At 43.8% G+C, this 17,354-nt stretch overlaps 1 protein-coding gene across 2 annotated transcripts in view; it reads right to left on the reverse strand.

Annotated features, from left to right (window-relative positions):
- reln (reelin) overlaps nucleotides 1–9,164 on the reverse strand; it is an 85,851-nt gene extending 76,687 nt beyond the window's left edge. For both annotated transcript variants that reach the window (XM_019260909.2, XM_019260908.2), the window contains exon 1: nucleotides 8,554–9,164. In XM_019260909.2, the coding sequence (XP_019116454.2) occupies nucleotides 8,554–8,806 (253 nt within the window). In that variant the 5' untranslated portion in view covers nucleotides 8,807–9,164. The remainder of the gene's footprint in view (nucleotides 1–8,553) is intronic.
- Nucleotides 9,165–17,354: the final 8,190 nt, after the last annotated feature.

Genomic DNA, 17,354 nt, shown 5'->3' on the forward strand with positions numbered 1-17,354 from the left:
TGGCCAACTGAGTGAAAAAGCGCTGACATTAGTCAAAGTTTGACATGTCTCCATAGCTTTTGGTTATGAATGTTTGGGTGGAAGGAGAGTGGCACAGTGGTGTGGAGGGGGAGGTTTCATAGAGCAGAGGGGAAAGATTGATTTCTAATTAACAAGCTGGTTGCAGTAATGAAAGACTAGATGGTCTCTACTGGCAGTGGATCAATGGGGAGCATTTCCCTTGACACCCAGTCTTAATCACACTGGCTCAGCTTGGTAAGAATGCACTCATTGCTGTAATTAACGCTGTCACACTCCCTCCATCTCCCCTCACTCATTTCCACCTCTCTTTTTGTCTTAACCTCTACATCAGACCTCTGCTTTCACTCGATAGCAGGGATCACTCAATGACTCTATCACTCTGTATCCTCTGCTGTCGAGATACAGTGACGTGTGAGCACAAACAACTGTGTTGAGTCACTGACAAAGATATTGTGATGCTTACGTTATGCACTAAGCTGGTTGTGATGTTATTTGTTGTGTAACAAAGGTTGCTGTGGCCTGCACATCTGTGTTGTAGTTGTCCACTTATTTAACCTTTGGCTCGGGCTTGTTCACAGCCCCAAGAACAGTCACCTGCAAATGGCCCATACTTGATAGAGGTGTGTTAATTCCTTAATTACTTTATGGTACTTCTGAGTTATATCTGCTCCCATTGTGACTCCCAAGCACTGCCATCTAAAGTAAAGCTTGAGAATAAAAGCATTTTCCTCCATACTTACTCTCAGGATTAAAAAAGGATGCAATAAATAAAGATTTGCATGCCTGCCATCTCCAGAGGTGTCTGAGGTAAATGCTGAGGTGTGATTAAGCGCATCTTATTTCATATTCTTGCTCCCTGTGAAAGTGAGCACTGAGCATCAGGTGACAAACCCATGCTTCCAGCTCCATGTACATTTTTGAAAAAAAAAGTTAAGCCAAGAGCAGAAATCAGCCGAAGAGAGGAATGCAATGCCTTACAGTAGATGGACACAGTCAGTCGGCCTCGTGTCCCTGATAAAAAAGACACAATCTACTATCCTGTGGGTACTCCTTGGTAAGGAGAAAAAAATTATTCATTGATAGCCCATTGCTGGAAGTCTGTTATCTACCATGAAAGCAAGCTGAATCCTAATCTTTGTTAGCTGTACTGTGAGATTTTCTGCGGATGTTTTAATCCTGAGTCAGAGCTCAGTGATGACACAAACCTGTGGGGGGGTGTAGATATGAGGTTTGATTTGTGGGATTTAACGACACAGCATTAGGGGAATGAAGTATTTTCAGGGGCCCTGTAAACACTAACCCCCTGATCCAAGCTGTCACTTGCAGCTAGAGTACGTGTGAGCTTGTGCATGTGCGCAGATGTGTAATCTGCCTCTGCCAGCCTGCTGTGTCTCTGTGAGCAGAGAAGGCCTGGTTGTTTGAAGGAGGCTGGTGTTGAATGGGGGGTAGAGCTGGGGCTAATCCGCCTGTGCCACGCGCCATGTGCCCAGCACCCAGCCAGTTGCATCATGCCGCCTCCTCTGTAGTGGGTCCATTGGAGCGCTACAAGGCCCTCTGAATGCTATCAGCACAGACGACACACTGCCCCCCCAAGCAGGGATTACAGCTCTCTCAATGAAGTCGCCAGGAGGAGGATCCAGAGCAAGAGGAGGAGAAGAAGGAGGAGGAGGTACACCATCCTCCAACAGGAGCTTCATTCTCTAAAAGGAAGAGGCCATCGGCAAAGCTGACACGCTAATCAACAGCGGCTGGGAAACCACCCCATGAGAACAACACGTCCAGCACGAAGGATGGGGAGGAGGGGGAAAGATTTAGAAAGGGTCCATCACTTTTCAAAATCCGGCTTAGAGCCACTTGGTACTCCTTAAGGAGAGTGAACACTGGTCCATTGTTACGAGATAGATTGGGATGGGGACATTAGCATGAGTTCGCACCGAGCTCTTAATGTTATATGCAGACCTGGTGTTTGGGCTTTGGGCTCTATAATTATGTTTACAACCTGTCTGTAAGTTGAAAGTGAACATCAAAGGGGCAGAGGCGGAAGCAAAGAGGGGAAACTGTAATGTGCCAATAAAAAAATAATTTGAATAGACTGTAGAAGGGTGCGTCCCTCGTGTTTTCTATTGGAAAACTTACAGTCTGGTTGAGACTCATCCTCACGCCCTCAGGGTTTGAAGTGTGTTGTGTGAGCTGCTGTTTCTCACTATGGTTTACCAGAGGGAATATGTGACTTTACACAATGACTGAGATACAACATTCCTTGTCAAATATAATCTTCAGCAACAACAGGGGATGTGAGTAAGTACCCAACAAGCATGCTACCAAATGCTTTATTTCAGTAGTGGAAAAACTCATAATGTCACCATAGTTTTGGCGGTAAAGTTTTTTCCAGGAGTGGAATTGCTGTTGCTCTTTCTGCTGTCTAAAACACAAACCCTCCAGACAGGGAACACACAAGGGAAGCACAGCAAGCAAGTACCTACTAGGACGGCGGAAGCTTAGTATCTGCACATCCCAGCTCATATTATCAACAGAAGCACTCCAAATCAGGCAAACCCCCAAAAGGCAAGCACACACTCCAACATCCTGAAAATACTTACGCCCACTTGTCTGCCCACTCATAAAAGTTACTGAAAACACATCTCACATTTGCTTGTTAAGAGCTTTCTTGTTTTGGCTGGAAAATGAATCCGTTGAGGAAATTGAAAATAAAAAATGTAAGAGCTTCCTTGCCGCTTGCCCAGATAAGACTGGCACGGGCACACACCTCTGCCTGGCAGGGATCCACTCACTGCCTTCATTTTTAGCTCTTTCTACCACACCTGGCACCATGCTGGCACCATTCTGGCACCAGCCTGGCAAAAGCTAACAATGTCATTGTTATCTGAGGCAATTCTCCATGCTCTGATGCAGTAAATCAATTTTCCAGAAATGTAGCATATAGGTGGCATCTGGGCCGTCTCAACTATCACGGCTTCAGGTTCTCCAGAGCTGCTGCAGCTTGCTGCCTCTTTATGAGACAATACAAAGGCAGAGACAGAGCAAGTTTGCTGTAGCATCATTACACTTTCATAGGTTTGTACAGTAGATTATAAAAACTAGAGCTTGTTACTGTGAAAACAACTTGACACAGCCACTTAGCGCCTGACAAGAGGAAAATAGTAACCTCCTGTTCATATTATCATGTCATATCCTGTTGGAACATTGACACAAAGAATTGTAATAGCCCCGCTGATCAGGACATTTGTGTTTAGCCAGTGGAACATCTGACCTGTCTCTATGTCATGATGGATCACCCACTAAGAGCTGAGTGCTGCGTGCATGGCCAAGCGTGCATGTGTGACAAAGGGAAGATTCCAAATGAATATCCATTCTCATTTCTCGCCCATCTGCTCCTTCCTATAAAGGAAACTGGCATATCTCAGTGAATACAATGGCCTTTAAATGGTTCATCATTCAATGTCCACACAGACAGAACACCCAAACACACCCAGCAAGCCCATACAAACAGTAATACACTTGACACACTTCTCTTTACTCAGTGAAGTGACCTATTGAGACAAAGCAGCAGGAGGCAGAGAGGCTGAAGAGCAGGGTAGCTAATGAATGCACCGGTTTGGACTACTTGAAAGTGCAAGTGCTATCTGCATGTTGCTTTTCCTTTACTCACAAGAGAGCCCTATTAAACCATTACCCCCTATCCCCTCTGTTCTATCCTCCTTTTTCAGTGTCCCTGTTCCTCTAAACTGGAGGTCTGGATGAAAACTAGGCCAGTCTTTTGATGGTTCACTGACCAATGCTTGCTTTACCGGAAGAAACAGTTGAGAGTTTTCCCAGTCTTTTAAATAGATAAACCTAACAGACATGTGTAACGAGCACTAGAGTGGTCAGCAGGAACAGCCAAATCTAATCACTCCGTAGGAACAGAGATCCAAGCAATGCAGCACTGACAAGAAGTGGTCAGAGGTCAGAAAACAGACCCTTAACACTCGCCTCAGAGGTTAAGTGCTGCAGAAGGCGATGATGACATCTGACGGGCTGCTGAAGTCACAGCAGACTGATGCCATTTCGACAAGACGGCTGTTTGCAAAGACTTAAATATGGACCCTGTGTTTCCATGATGTCTTGCTGTGGCGTTACTGATATGACCCAGAATACGGTAAGATAATATCTGCTTTTAGAGCCTTGCTGGGGACTTGTGTCTGTGACCTTTATTTCAACATGACTGACTTGTTGTTCCACAGACATCAGTCAACAGCACACTCACTCAGAAAAAAACTCCCCCAACCACAGTAATCAACTTTGCGGACAGATAATGGCGTTTATCGCGTTGCAAAGCACATTGACTCGTTTGTGGTGGTTGGCAGTAGAGCTGCACAAGTAATTCACAATGTCTAATCTGATAGGTTAACATGGGGAGAGCTGATGGCATTTTATAGGATGAATTTATCTCCAAGTTCCCATTAAGAATGTCATTTAGTGGCAACATCCAAATCTCCTTGAAATGTTGATTGTTTCTCGGGCCTCTTCAATCATTTGCACATGAAAAGGCCCATGGAACAGGGACTTCTGTAGAGACCATTGACGGATTAGCTATGGCCATTTCAGCCTGTACTGTCAACTAGTTCTCTAAGCAGCCTCTCTTGTTTTTACCCTCTGTCACTTTCTCTCACACCGCTGTTTCTCCTCCTGTTTTTCTATTGTGGCACTGTGTTAGAGACACACTGCTGAATCCCATTGAATGTTGTTTGGTTTTCAATAGTGTGTAGGAACAATGAATATAGTGAGAGGGAGAGTCACACTACCTACCTGAACATGCATGCCTCAGCAGAGGCTTGCATGAGTGGCTCATTCAGTGCTCTACACTGACATCAATAACCCTACATATGGAAATGCGCACGCAAAACTCTACACTATATGCAAATACACATACTGTGAATACAAGCTGACTTATGCTTTCTAAATACCATAAACATAAAAATGACAGACTAATTGACACCAGACATAACACTGTGTTCTGTACAAACAAACAAGCAGCGTGCTTGAAACCGCTGGCATGATAAACACAACTGTAGCTGTAATCACAAGTGCACACGCATTACTACAAACTAGGATGAGATCAACAGAAAAAAATGGTACAAATTCCTCGACACACAAAGGCACTCAATCAATCTAACTGGCCCCATTTCTGCTCATGTGCCACCATTTTTCCAGCTATTCTCTACTGACTTGCAGAGGACACGGCACTGCCATTGAATTCCCTCACCAATCTTTTCCATTGTGCTTTCTAATCATACTGGATAAAACAGCTGAATGGTGTCCCCTCTACTCATGATTTAAATCCAATGTGTTTTATTGGAAAGGCCATGTTTCCGATACTAAAACAGGCCGTTTGGGAGAATTTTGCCTCTTCCTGTTCTTCCTGTGCTCTGTCACCGTCCCTTCTTGCTTTTCATCTGTGAAAATGAACATGTAATGTTTCCAAAGCGGGAGAGCAAGAACCAACAAGAATGAAAAACAGCACGCTCTGATTGACTGTGTTTAGAAACGGGGCTCTGGGCTTTGTATTCTGATGTTGCTTCCTATAAACATGCGGTTGCTGTATGGATAACATCTTGCATTCCCACAGCAGTGTTAAAAGAGGTCAGAGGCAAAATCTTAGAAAATGCGCGACAGAAATAAAGAACTGCTTCCTGAGTGTTCCTGTAAAACTGGTTCAAAAGGGTCGTTTGATTATTTAGAGGACAGGCTCAAATCCTGCCATGACCTTACTTCTTTTTGCTTCTCCCTTCTTCTTAAAGATAAGGCTGTGTGTGGGCAAGTGTGTATGGTGTGTGTGTGTGAGTGACACTTGGTCACCATTTGTCTGTAACAAGGATTGACCCTCGAGTCTGAATGCAAGCACACAAATCTCCACTAATCTTTTCATTTCTCCTCCTACTGTCTCCCAGAAGTTCAGAGTGTCTCTACAGTATTTCTGTTTCCATTTTGTCCATTATGACCCTGCCAATACACCCACTATCTCAAACATTTCACACAGAGAGTAATGCAACCTCTCTTGGTCATTTCATTCTGATAGCTAAACACAGTAATCTCATCTAAAACACACACACACACACACAGGGTACACTGCCCACACATGGTCTTATCACTCAAAAGCAACAGAGAGGCAGAAGGTCAAAAACCCAATTACTGTACGACAAGCCGGCCACACAGAAGCTTCCTCTTGCTCTGCACCTTTTACTGAGGTGGGTCTTTAAGACACTCACCTCCTGTCTCTTTTATAAAGGGTTCATCTGTCCTTTTCTTTTTCTAACTTTCCCTCACTCCACTAACAACCTCTCTACTTTGCACTCTCTCTCTTCAGTTTTCTTTTCTACAGCCCTTCAACAACTACACGGCCAGCATTTCTAATGCCTTCCGCCCACCATTTCCACATGCAGCTCTTTCAGTGGTTAGATCACACGTTGCTTTTAGAAGATTAAACCAAATGTAATCTAAGACTAAAAGCGGAGGGAGCACATGAAAACAGAGAAGGAGAAAAAACAACTGAAACCAAATACAAGAAGCATGCTGAAATACAAATGTTCATTCGGAGAAATGAAAAAAAAAACGACTTCCCTTATCCATTCCTCCACATCACTAGATGTGATTTATTGTTTTTCCTTCTCTATATTTTTCTCTCATTCTACTTTTAGCAGAGCAGGCAGATACATGTCCACCCTCAATCCAGCACCTGTATATGTAGTCCTCAAACCACCCGATTCTTGCCACAATGAGCCTGGCAGTGACTGTGGAAAGAACATGCATGGATCAAGGTTTGCGAAGATGAGAGAGATGAGAAATAGAGACCAGGATTGCTCCTGATTGCACAACACAGCCAGCCACGTTGCACTTGCTCACTTGCCATTTATGCTTCAATCCACATGCAAACTCAGTCACAACCCCAGACATTTAACAATGAGCTGCCATCGTGTGCCAAAACATGGGACAGAGAAAAACAAAGTGAGCAGCTTGGAACCATGTCATTTTTCTGTGCAAGCCCGGCTGCTGGTATCTTATCTGCTCAATCCTCTCATCGTCATTTAAATCTCCCCCTACTCCATCCGATCCCAGCCGTGGCCCTATTTAAATCTCTCCCTCCTCCCAGTCCACCACATTTCTAATGCTAATTATTTAAACCTCTCCGTGCGCTCTATCCCTCCCATCCACCAGCTAGTTATTCAAATCTCTTCCCACCCGCTCTCCCTACAAGCCCGGCCCCAGTTAAAAGGTGTTTGACTGAAGGGTTGATCCAGGCTGTTATTTTCAGACAGAGGATAATACTGCTTCTTCCAGACTCCTCTTCTTTCCTGCTCTGTTTTCCTGTCCCTCTCATATCCTTTTCTTTCTGTATACAATTACACAAACTCTGCAGCACATATCCTTTTTGAAATCAAGAGGTTTATTTGCTATGATAATGGAATACAGTTGTTAACAGTGCAGGAACAGTGTAATAAATCCACTGTTTGCCGTATCAAATTAAGTGAAATACAACAAAGACGGGGTTAGGAAAGGATATGGGCAATGTACGCAAAATATGTGTGTATTTAGGAAGTAAGATATAATCAGTAATACATTAAAATGCATATACACCCAACTATTAGAGGAAAGGATAGCTGCATGGGAATGTGACCTTAGTTGGTCTGTGGTGGCCTGTGCGGGTCACTGTCCCTTGTGTTGAGTTAGTAGTGGGAGAGTGACTGAGCAATGATGACACAGTTTTCAGGGGTCAGAGGGAAATTTTTTTTCCAGGACCAGGTGCCAGCATATCAGTGTGGGAAAAGGGACATTAATAACCGTCTCCTCTTACACTGTATTCTACACTGTGCGCAGATTTCTGAATCTTTATTAGTCAGAGCATCTCTTTCTATGGTACTCTGGTTGTCCACTCTCACTGGCAGTTTTTGCTCTCTCTCTCTCTATCTCTCTTTCTCTCTCTCTCTCTCTCCCTCATTCAGTTGAAGGGATCCACTGTTAGTCCTGTGGAGAAGCCACCTACACATGGAGCATCAGGATCACAGCTCAGTAAAACACCAAAGCCGCTCACGGCATTGAACAGAAGTCCTACTCAGCATCACTACTTATTACAGTTACATAAATGCTGGTTTCCAACAACAGCCACCCCACTCAAACTGCACACTGCCCATATGCAAACACCACAGCAGAACCTCATGTGTGAAGCAAAACACCTGCAAGAAAATATATGCACTATGCACACGTGTGTGCAGAATTTTTGAACATGAAGTTGTTGTTTTTTTAGATCTTTAATGTAAGATGCATAATAACAGAGAAATAAGGTGATTCAGCAATGAAACCTCCACAATTTCAAAGTAAAATTATTTGCCAATTAGTTTAAAATAACACAAAATGCATGAAATTATAATCAAATCACGTCTCTTTTTTTATATGATTTAATACAGATTACGATAAATCCCATTCTTTTCAACATGCAGCAAAATAGAAAGCGGACACCATAGGGGGTGTGCTCACCTTGGTACTCCTGTCCAGGGGTGTAGGCGGTGGGATTGCCTGTAATTTGGAGGGTGAGTAGCACCTCTCCCCCACCTTCTGCCACCCCGGCTCCCTCCAGCTCCCCGTGATGGGTGCACAGGAAGAAGAAGGGGTTGAAACGGGGGTAGAAGCTTGCAGGGGGCGTCCCGAAATCCATGCTGCTGCTCCCCAGGACTAGGGCCAGCAGGGCACAGCCTAAGGCACCCCCGAGAGAGGCCCGCGCCATGGCCATCTGCCCTCACCAAGCGAGGGACTGTGGGAGTGGAGGTGGGTGAAGAGGTGAGGAGAGTGATGAGTGGGAGCGAGGAAGGCACAGGTAGAGTTCCAGAGGACCGCTTTTGGAGTCCACAGATGAGTCAAAAGTCCAAAAGTGCGTGCGTGAAAGTGTGTGTGTGTGTGTATTTGTGTGAGCAATATTTATGTGTGTGAGTGTGTGGGCTTGGCCGTCAGGAAAACTAGAGAGCTAGTAGAGCTCTGTTCCTCTGTTTCCTCTCCCTGTCCTACCTTCACTCTCTGGGAGTTCAGAGCTTCTCCTGTGCTGTCCTGCTCCGGCGTTTAAATACCTCACCCCCTCCCTCTGTTTCCCTCTCTCCTCCCACCCTCCCTCCCTCCCTCTCTCTCTCGTCTCTCTTTTGCTCTAACACCAGCTCCACGCGCGCTGTATACGCTCTACGAGACGGCCTCCCTCCTCTCTCTCATCCAGCTCTTCTCTCCTCCCTCTTCTGTGCCAGTCTATCACTTTGCCTTTTTCCTTAATCTCTTCCTCCCCCCTTCTTCTTTCCTTCTCTTTACCTCTCTCTAAACCACACTGTTACTCCACATTGCACTCTTGTATCCCCCTCCTGAGACCTTGGCTGTCTTATCTCTATGCATCTGTTAGTTTCTTCATCCCTAACCAGCCCACTGACATATCTCTTTCACTCTCCTCTCTTTCCTTTGTCTTTTTGCCCATCCACCAGACTGTCTCCTCCTCTCCCACCCACTATCACACCTCCTTCCTCCCTCCCTCTTCCGCTCTCTTCACCTCCCTCTCCTTCCCTGTGTCTCCCTGCTCTCCCCCTCCCCTCTTTCGATCTCCCTTTCCCTCTTTTTCCAACCCCGTACCTCTCAGTCTCTCCTCTCGTCCTAAGCAGTGCTCAAATTTGTTTTTCTTCTTGTGTGCTGTTGCTTTTTTTTCACGGGTTTTCCACATCAGAATCTCCTTTTCCACAGAATTCTCCAACTTTTTTCTTCCTGTCAGAGCAGTGTGCGCCGTCTCTCTGCTCTAGATTAACCACTACGGTGCAGACACAAGACATAATGCTGCTTTCTCTCCCCAACCGGTCTTTGCTCCAGCTCACCAAATGATGGATAAGTGTTTCTGTAACACCCTTTACACACACCCCCCAACTCACTTTCTCCTTTTTCATCTTAGAATAAATGCAAACAACATGAATCTACACCTATCACACTTTTCAGCCATGCAGTTCTTCAATGACTCTCTCGCTGCTCATCCATCTCTTGCTGTGTTAAACATGATACACTATGTCTCCCCCCTCGGATATTCTCTCCCATATTTTTAAACAAATGATCACAAAGGAGGGAACTTAAGGAACTTGCCGCTAACAGCACTGAGTGTCTCCTCCGGCGTTCCTCTTTAGCTGCCTGCTGGGTTTGTGTGGTTAAGTGCCTATTACAGACATAAACACTCCCAAGCCACCAAGCTGCACACACACTCCCAGCCGCTTCATGTCCAAACAGCTTGACTGACCCACAGCAGGAGCACACAGTCAGGCCGGCATGGCCAGATGCTTTCACAGTTTAAACCCTGGATATCTCTCTCGCACATACACACACCCAGACATCCCTGCATACATGTATATGTACATTCATGGATACAAAACACACACCCATAACCAAAATGCACATATACTACATACTGTGTGTCTGCCGATTTCTTGATTCTCTCTGCTATGGTACTTAAAAAGATTTATATCTCGCTGAAGTGAAGTAGTTCACCTGCCAGGCCAGCTGCTGCACCCAGACCGGCCCCGGTCATTGTGTTTATCCACATAGCAGTCCAGACGTCCAAGAAGGCTGGACAAAAAGGCCAATATTATGCAACTTTAAAGGGGAGCTTCACCTACTTTGTGGATTTCTATTCTGGTGCACAGTCTGCTCTATATTAACTTATAAGCATCTTTCAGAAAAGTCAGAAAAGTCAGAAAAAACTACAGTCTGGACATTCTTCATATACAGTATGTGTTCTGTCAGGTCTCAAGTAAAAAATGCATTTCCTCTCTTCCATAAATGCCTGCTCAGTGCTCCCTTCATCACAGTCTTTCACAATTCGTTCTCCCCTGAGTACACATCATCATGCCTGATGAGATCATGTGTTTGAGTTTTTATCATCCATGGACATTACATACAGTAACAACTCTTTCCCAAAATCTTGAACACTCGAAAGAACTAAGTCATCATAGGTGCTCAACAAGACAGCATTTTTTCTCATATAGAGTCCATAGTAATACTGTGACAAGACACCTGCTGCTTCTTTTGCCCATGGGACAACACAACATCAGAAGGCTATAACTGATGTGGAAAGCGTGACAGTGTTTTTTTACAAGAACCAGGTGTGCTGAAATGTTTGTTTTAGTATCTAACCAATGTAGGACAATGTCAACCATGTGCACCATAACACTGTGGGAACAGCAATGGAAAAGAAAGTACTGTAAGAAACAGTGTATGGTCCCACTGAAGGCAGTAACTTTCAGAAACAGCATGTCCTCCTAAATTACTCGACAAGGTCAGCTAGGTGGACCATACTGCTGAGACTGGAGAGTGAGGTCAGAGGTTATCGCAGCCCTCCACTGCTGTTCCTCTCAACCCGTCCACAGCCACCTTCCAGCTCCTCATTGCCTTAATTAATCACTTTTAATTAATCTGACTGCATTAACTCACCAGCAAAACTTTTTAAAGAGCTTAAGTCCTTACAGTATGTACAGCTTCAATAACATTTGTTACAGTAAATCTTGCCATACTGTAGTTACAGCTTTGACTCTACAATAAAAAAAATATACCTCTTATCTTTCAAGTGACTTTTTTTAAAAGAAGTACACAAGAAGTTTCTTATGTGTCCAGTAAAGGCCACACTGCCCCAAGAGACATTTACATTTTTTTAGCAGAGGCTTATATGCAAAGCGACTAACAATACGTGCATTCAGCTATGAAGATACAACCTAGAAGTTGCAAGAATCATGCAAGTAGATCTACATCAACTCCATCAAATATGCTGAACTACGCCAAGTGCTACATTTAGAAATACAGATAAGGAAGAATTTGTTTTTTATGGGCCAAGGTGCAGTCCGAACAAATGAAAAGAACAGATGTGTATAGTTTCTGCAGTCCTGATGTTAACAGGGAGCTCATTTTACCATTGTAGAGCCAGGACAGCAAACAGTTGTGATTTTATTGAGTGGTATTGAATTGAGGGAGTAGCAAGCCAAGTGACAGGGCAGAGCATAGCTGTGGTGTACAGTTTGACAAAGTCCTGGATGTACGATGAGCCTGAGCCATTCACAGCATGGTATCAGTGTCTCCGATTCAATTCAAGCAGCCACAGATAGCCAACACAAGGAAGTGAGGAGGGGTAGTGTGGGAGAGCTTGATAAGGTTACTGACCACATTCTGGCTGAGCTGCAGAGTTCGGATGCAACATGGTACAGACCAACCAGGACTGAGTTGCAGTAGTTTAGGCATAGAAGGAAGAACCTGGACCCTCGCATCCTCCTAATGTTGCGGAGAATAAATCTGTAGGAGTGGGCTGTTGCAGTGATGTTGACAGCGACAGTCATCTAGGGTCAGACCTAGGTTCCTTGCAGGCTGAGCTGGAGACACAACAGAGTTCATGGATGCCGTTCCAGAAGGGAAGACCACCTCTGTCTTGTCATCAGGTGGTGTGAAAGTGTGTGTGAAAGTCAAATATTCATGTTACCAAATGGTAACAAATGTTTGTTTTTTTTTCGCTCGCATAAGAAAGTGCAATACAACTCTAACTAGTTACTTGAAGCACATATTCAATGCACTCCTATTAGAACTTCTTGTCCTAAGAAGTTGTCCCGGCTCGTCATCAGGACAAAAGTATTGATGTTGTTTGATTGTTGCAACACAGACCATTTTTTTGTAACACAGGGATATTTACCAATGTAGTTCTGCTAACAGTATTGGCTGCCATCAGCCATCAGTTAGTTGACAGTTGATTTAGTGGGTCTAACTCCACTCTGACTGGGAGCTGGAAGGAGGAGGTTTAAGGCCCATGGCAGAGGGCGCACAGAGAGATGCACCAGTACCTTCACACCAAACTCAGCCGAACATGGCCTGGGAACTTTGGAGGCCAGTTTTTGACAACAGAGAGTGCTATACTGAGGTGATTTACAGCAGCTCCAACCATGACTCTCTCCAGGGACAATGAACACATGGTGGGTTCAGGCATGAACAGGAGAGGCATGAAGTTCGTACATGAATAGGGTACATCATCTGTTACGCTGATCAGTCTGTGAAGTTCGAAGTTATTTATTCCTGTGTTTTGAATGACGAGACATTAAACTGTGTAAAAGAAATAAAATAACAAAATGTTCAGTCACCTTTCTGTTTGTTCAGACGCATTCTGAATCACTAGTATTTAACAGGTGGCTCACTTTGTAAAATTTATGTTTTAATGTAGGGCTGCCAAGGACTGAGATTTCTTCTCATGAGGGAGCAAACAATCAGACTGAATAATTACTTTGATTCCTACAACCTCGCCACTTGCAAGTGAAAGGGTTTCCCCTGAAACCCTGTCTAGAACTAATCATAAGATTTTTCCTCCAGGAAGCTTTGAGTTGAAATCTTTATTAATCTATTTTTACACCAAAAACTATTGACAGCAGCCACATAGCGCACACAGAATTAAACGTGTAAAACAATTAATTTGCCTTGACTGCTCCACTGCAACATGCACTGAGATGACAATGATCGGTATGTTCAGAGACAATCCACGAAAAATGCTTCCACCTTGTTGTTGCAAATTAGCGTGAGAAAAGGCATGTGTGGTGTGACAGTGTGTGATCTGTTATTTTATTATTTTTCATTAAATGACGACTAGTCAACTAATGACTACTGATTGATTAGATATCTTAAGTCTGGGGCAGCCCTAATTCCCATGCCAGGTTTTAATATGCAATTCATCTCAAATGGATAAAAATATGATTGTATATATCTGACACTGAAAACAGGTGGATGGAAACGCACCTATTGTTGAAAAACTTTGTTACATTTGATTAAAAGTAAGTGAGTCTGAACAGTGTAATACCCCAATAATCAGAGTCAGTTGTGGAAACCATGATTGCACTGCAATGTGTCAACATTGTTCAGCTTTCAACATTTCAGCATTAATATCCCCCAACTTTGGCCCGTTGCTTCTGTGGAGCTCTCTAACAACCTAAGTGGTCTCTTCCAGAGAAGTTTTCCCCACATCCACAGTCCAAAGAGGTTGTGTTAGCCAGGAGTTCTTTTGTCAAATCCAAATTTGAGGTGAGTAGTTCTCCACTGATAACGGCTCTCAGCTCCCTGCTGAGCACTACTCTGCACAAGAACAAGAGGCCCTAGCTTATGCAATTGCATGGGAGTTCTAGGGGGATTTTTTCTGCAGGGAAACTGGGAGCATGAAATTTGAAAAGACCGCATTCAAAGGTTTATTAACTACTCTGAGCTATGGCCAGAAGTGTCTGTCATAGTGTCAAATAAAGAAATTGTTGGGGAACATCAGCAAAGGACGATGAACGGTCAGGCCAGTATTGATTGACTTTTCTGTGGTTTCAAAAGAAAAACTCAAGTCTAGGGAGAAGCTTGATACACTAAGAGGGTTTGGTAATGCATCAACGGATTAGAATGGAAAGCAGACAGAGAGAGAAACTTCAGTTCACAGGAAAATGTCTGACATCTGACAATACTTAACAATAACTTGCTCTTATAATGTTCGACCTTTAAGAAAGCAACTGAACCAGCAAACTATAACGTTCATCGTGTGTCGTTTCTCGATTTAGTTTATATAAAAACATGTTTATACCTGGGATGGACAATGTAACACAAATAAACAAGTGGATAGCTACTATTTCTCCAGTATGGTTTACATGTCTGGTACACTGACAACCCACGCAGCTGATTATATTTAATTAACCACTTATTTAGACAAAAACGCTGTGTCGAAGCCTCTTCAATCATTTCACTGAGACAACTGGATTGATACAATAGGACAGCAGATGAAAAGGACTTGGGCAAGACACTCAGGGTTATCTGGAAAAAAGTTGCCCTCGCCCTTGCCCAGAGGCTTATATCTGGACAGGGCCATTACATTTATTTGTATATTTGTTAGGATCTCCGTCGGCTTTTCATTCTGGATTCCACATTTGAAAACAGATTAAACATTACAGTCAAACACATTTGAAAACATACATTAAACACAAACACAGTTAAAAAAAGGTAATTGTGTCATAGTTCATCTCTATAAAATGTGTGTGTGCATATGTGCCTGCACATATGTGTATTTGTGTGTGACCTTCTGTAGTCTTCTCCAACCGGAGCTGCTAGCAGAGATCGGTCACAGCACAGTGTTCACCGTCTGTTCCACACACCCCTGCTGAATACACATGCTCACAGTGCTCAAACACACACACACACACATTCAAAACGAGGAACCTTAATGTGAGCAAGATCCCAGCACTCTAAGACAGAATGAACAGTGTTTCTGATGCACAAGAGGCAGAAAGAGGGAGAAGCAGTGTGGGCCAGGAGAGCCATCTGTTTTACCTGTAGCCGTCTTTATTAACAGCAACACACATGCCTGTACCTGATGGCCTCTGTGATTTCTTCATGTAGGTCTTGTCCTACATCCATCCCTACTACATCACGGCCATTCTGCAGCCCCTTCCCCTACTGTATGTGCACGTGCACAGACACACACACACACACACACACACACAGACACTAATACAGACTTAAACGCACACACATAGTGTGCGACTGGGGGCTATCGTTCTCCATTATGAAAACTAGGTCGGGGAGGCGTGGGTGAGGGGAGTGGGGCAGTAATTATTTTTATCATTATTAATTTCCACCTCAAGGTTGCACCAGGGCTTTTTTGTCTACTTCAATCTTCATTTCAGACCCCCTACATCCACACACACACACACACAAACACACACAATGCCACCATCACTACCACTGTCTTTGAAAAGGCTGCGTGCCAAACAAGGCAGAACAGAGGGTGGGGGCACAAAAGAGAAAAGAGCTCAAAGGGATGGAAAGAGTGTGACGACGAGGGAAAGCAGAAGCAGGGGAGGCAAGAGGGGCTGCATGTGTCGCTTCATCACTCACTGGACCCTAATTTACACTAACAGGTTGTTTACTCGATATGGCAAATGATAATAAAAGCCTGGGTGTTGGAGGAGGGGAGAAGGCAAGAAAAGAGAAAAAGAGAAGGAGAGAGGCCCTGCGGGAGCACTTCAGCGATGATGGCTTGCACACTCCAATTAGCCCCATGAAAAGCTTGTCCCCCCTGAAAGGAGCAAAAGGAGGGGTGTGTTGGTCAATGTGTAAATAAAACCAGTCAGATCACCCCAAAAACTCCATGTCCAATCACAGAGGGAGGGCTGCAGTCACAAACATCGAGGCTCTCACTGGGCCACCACACAAGGAACAAACTCCGCTGGTAGCCAGGTCTCAGCAGTGGGCACATACAACCAAGACGCTCATGCACAAAGACACTTGAGTTTCTTGAGATCATAAATGACAGACATGTTTTTACTCCATGTGTTGGTTTAGTTACTGACACCTTTTTTTTTAGTACAAATTAAAGAAATGCAGGACAAATACTAAGACTCAAACTGTTTTTTGAAGACTGTCTAATCAAAAACATAAGATATGAGTGGACACGACAGGATACAAGAGAAGTAAAATATAGTTATTATGAGTGAGGTTGCTGACACACGTCTGTGTTTTTCCGTTGTAACCTAGCCCCAGTTTAAGTGACTACACATAAGTGAGCTCTTTTTCCATTTGCACCGCTGCCACAGAAAAAATGAAATGCCAGTATGCCATAAGACAAACATTGTGTTTTGACTTCTGAAATACAGACACAAAGTGAACATTTAATATGTGTAATGACCCAGCAGTGTGTTTGTAACCATAAGAAGTCAGATACTATATATAAGATAAACATAAAACACGTTTTCCACGTTTGTGTCATTTACACAAATGCTTTAAAGTATTAATCCATTGTGCTAACTATAAATTAAAATGTGTGGATCATTAGCTAGAACAGGATCCTGTTCTTTGGGTCCATTGAGGCTCAGGTCAAGTTGCTGTTGTGTCCATGGTAATGTCTTACATCCATCTTCATTTAGCCCTTTTATGGCAGCTAGAAGTTGTGGACCTGTGATAACATCCAGCTCAAACCACCTTAAAATGTTTCACATCGTTTTGCATTCAGACTCATTTGTCTTTGGTGCAACTGCTGAAATAATTACAATCGTTAATAATGTGATGCATTATAATTCTTCAGCAATTGAGTGACTGATTTCTGATTGCAGCTGAAGCAAGTGGTCCAATTATACTTAACCATTCCAAAAAACAGCGAGATGTTTGCATGACAAAGTGATCACAGAACATTGTTGTACTGTTGGTTACACTCTTTATGTCAGCTTCTTGCCTTATGACATACAGTGCTTACAAGCGTGAGCCCCACTGGATGATAAGAGGCCCCT

This window comes from Larimichthys crocea, chromosome XXI (assembly GCF_000972845.2).
Source record: "Larimichthys crocea isolate SSNF chromosome XXI, L_crocea_2.0, whole genome shotgun sequence".
Taxonomy (NCBI): Eukaryota; Metazoa; Chordata; class Actinopteri; family Sciaenidae; genus Larimichthys; species Larimichthys crocea.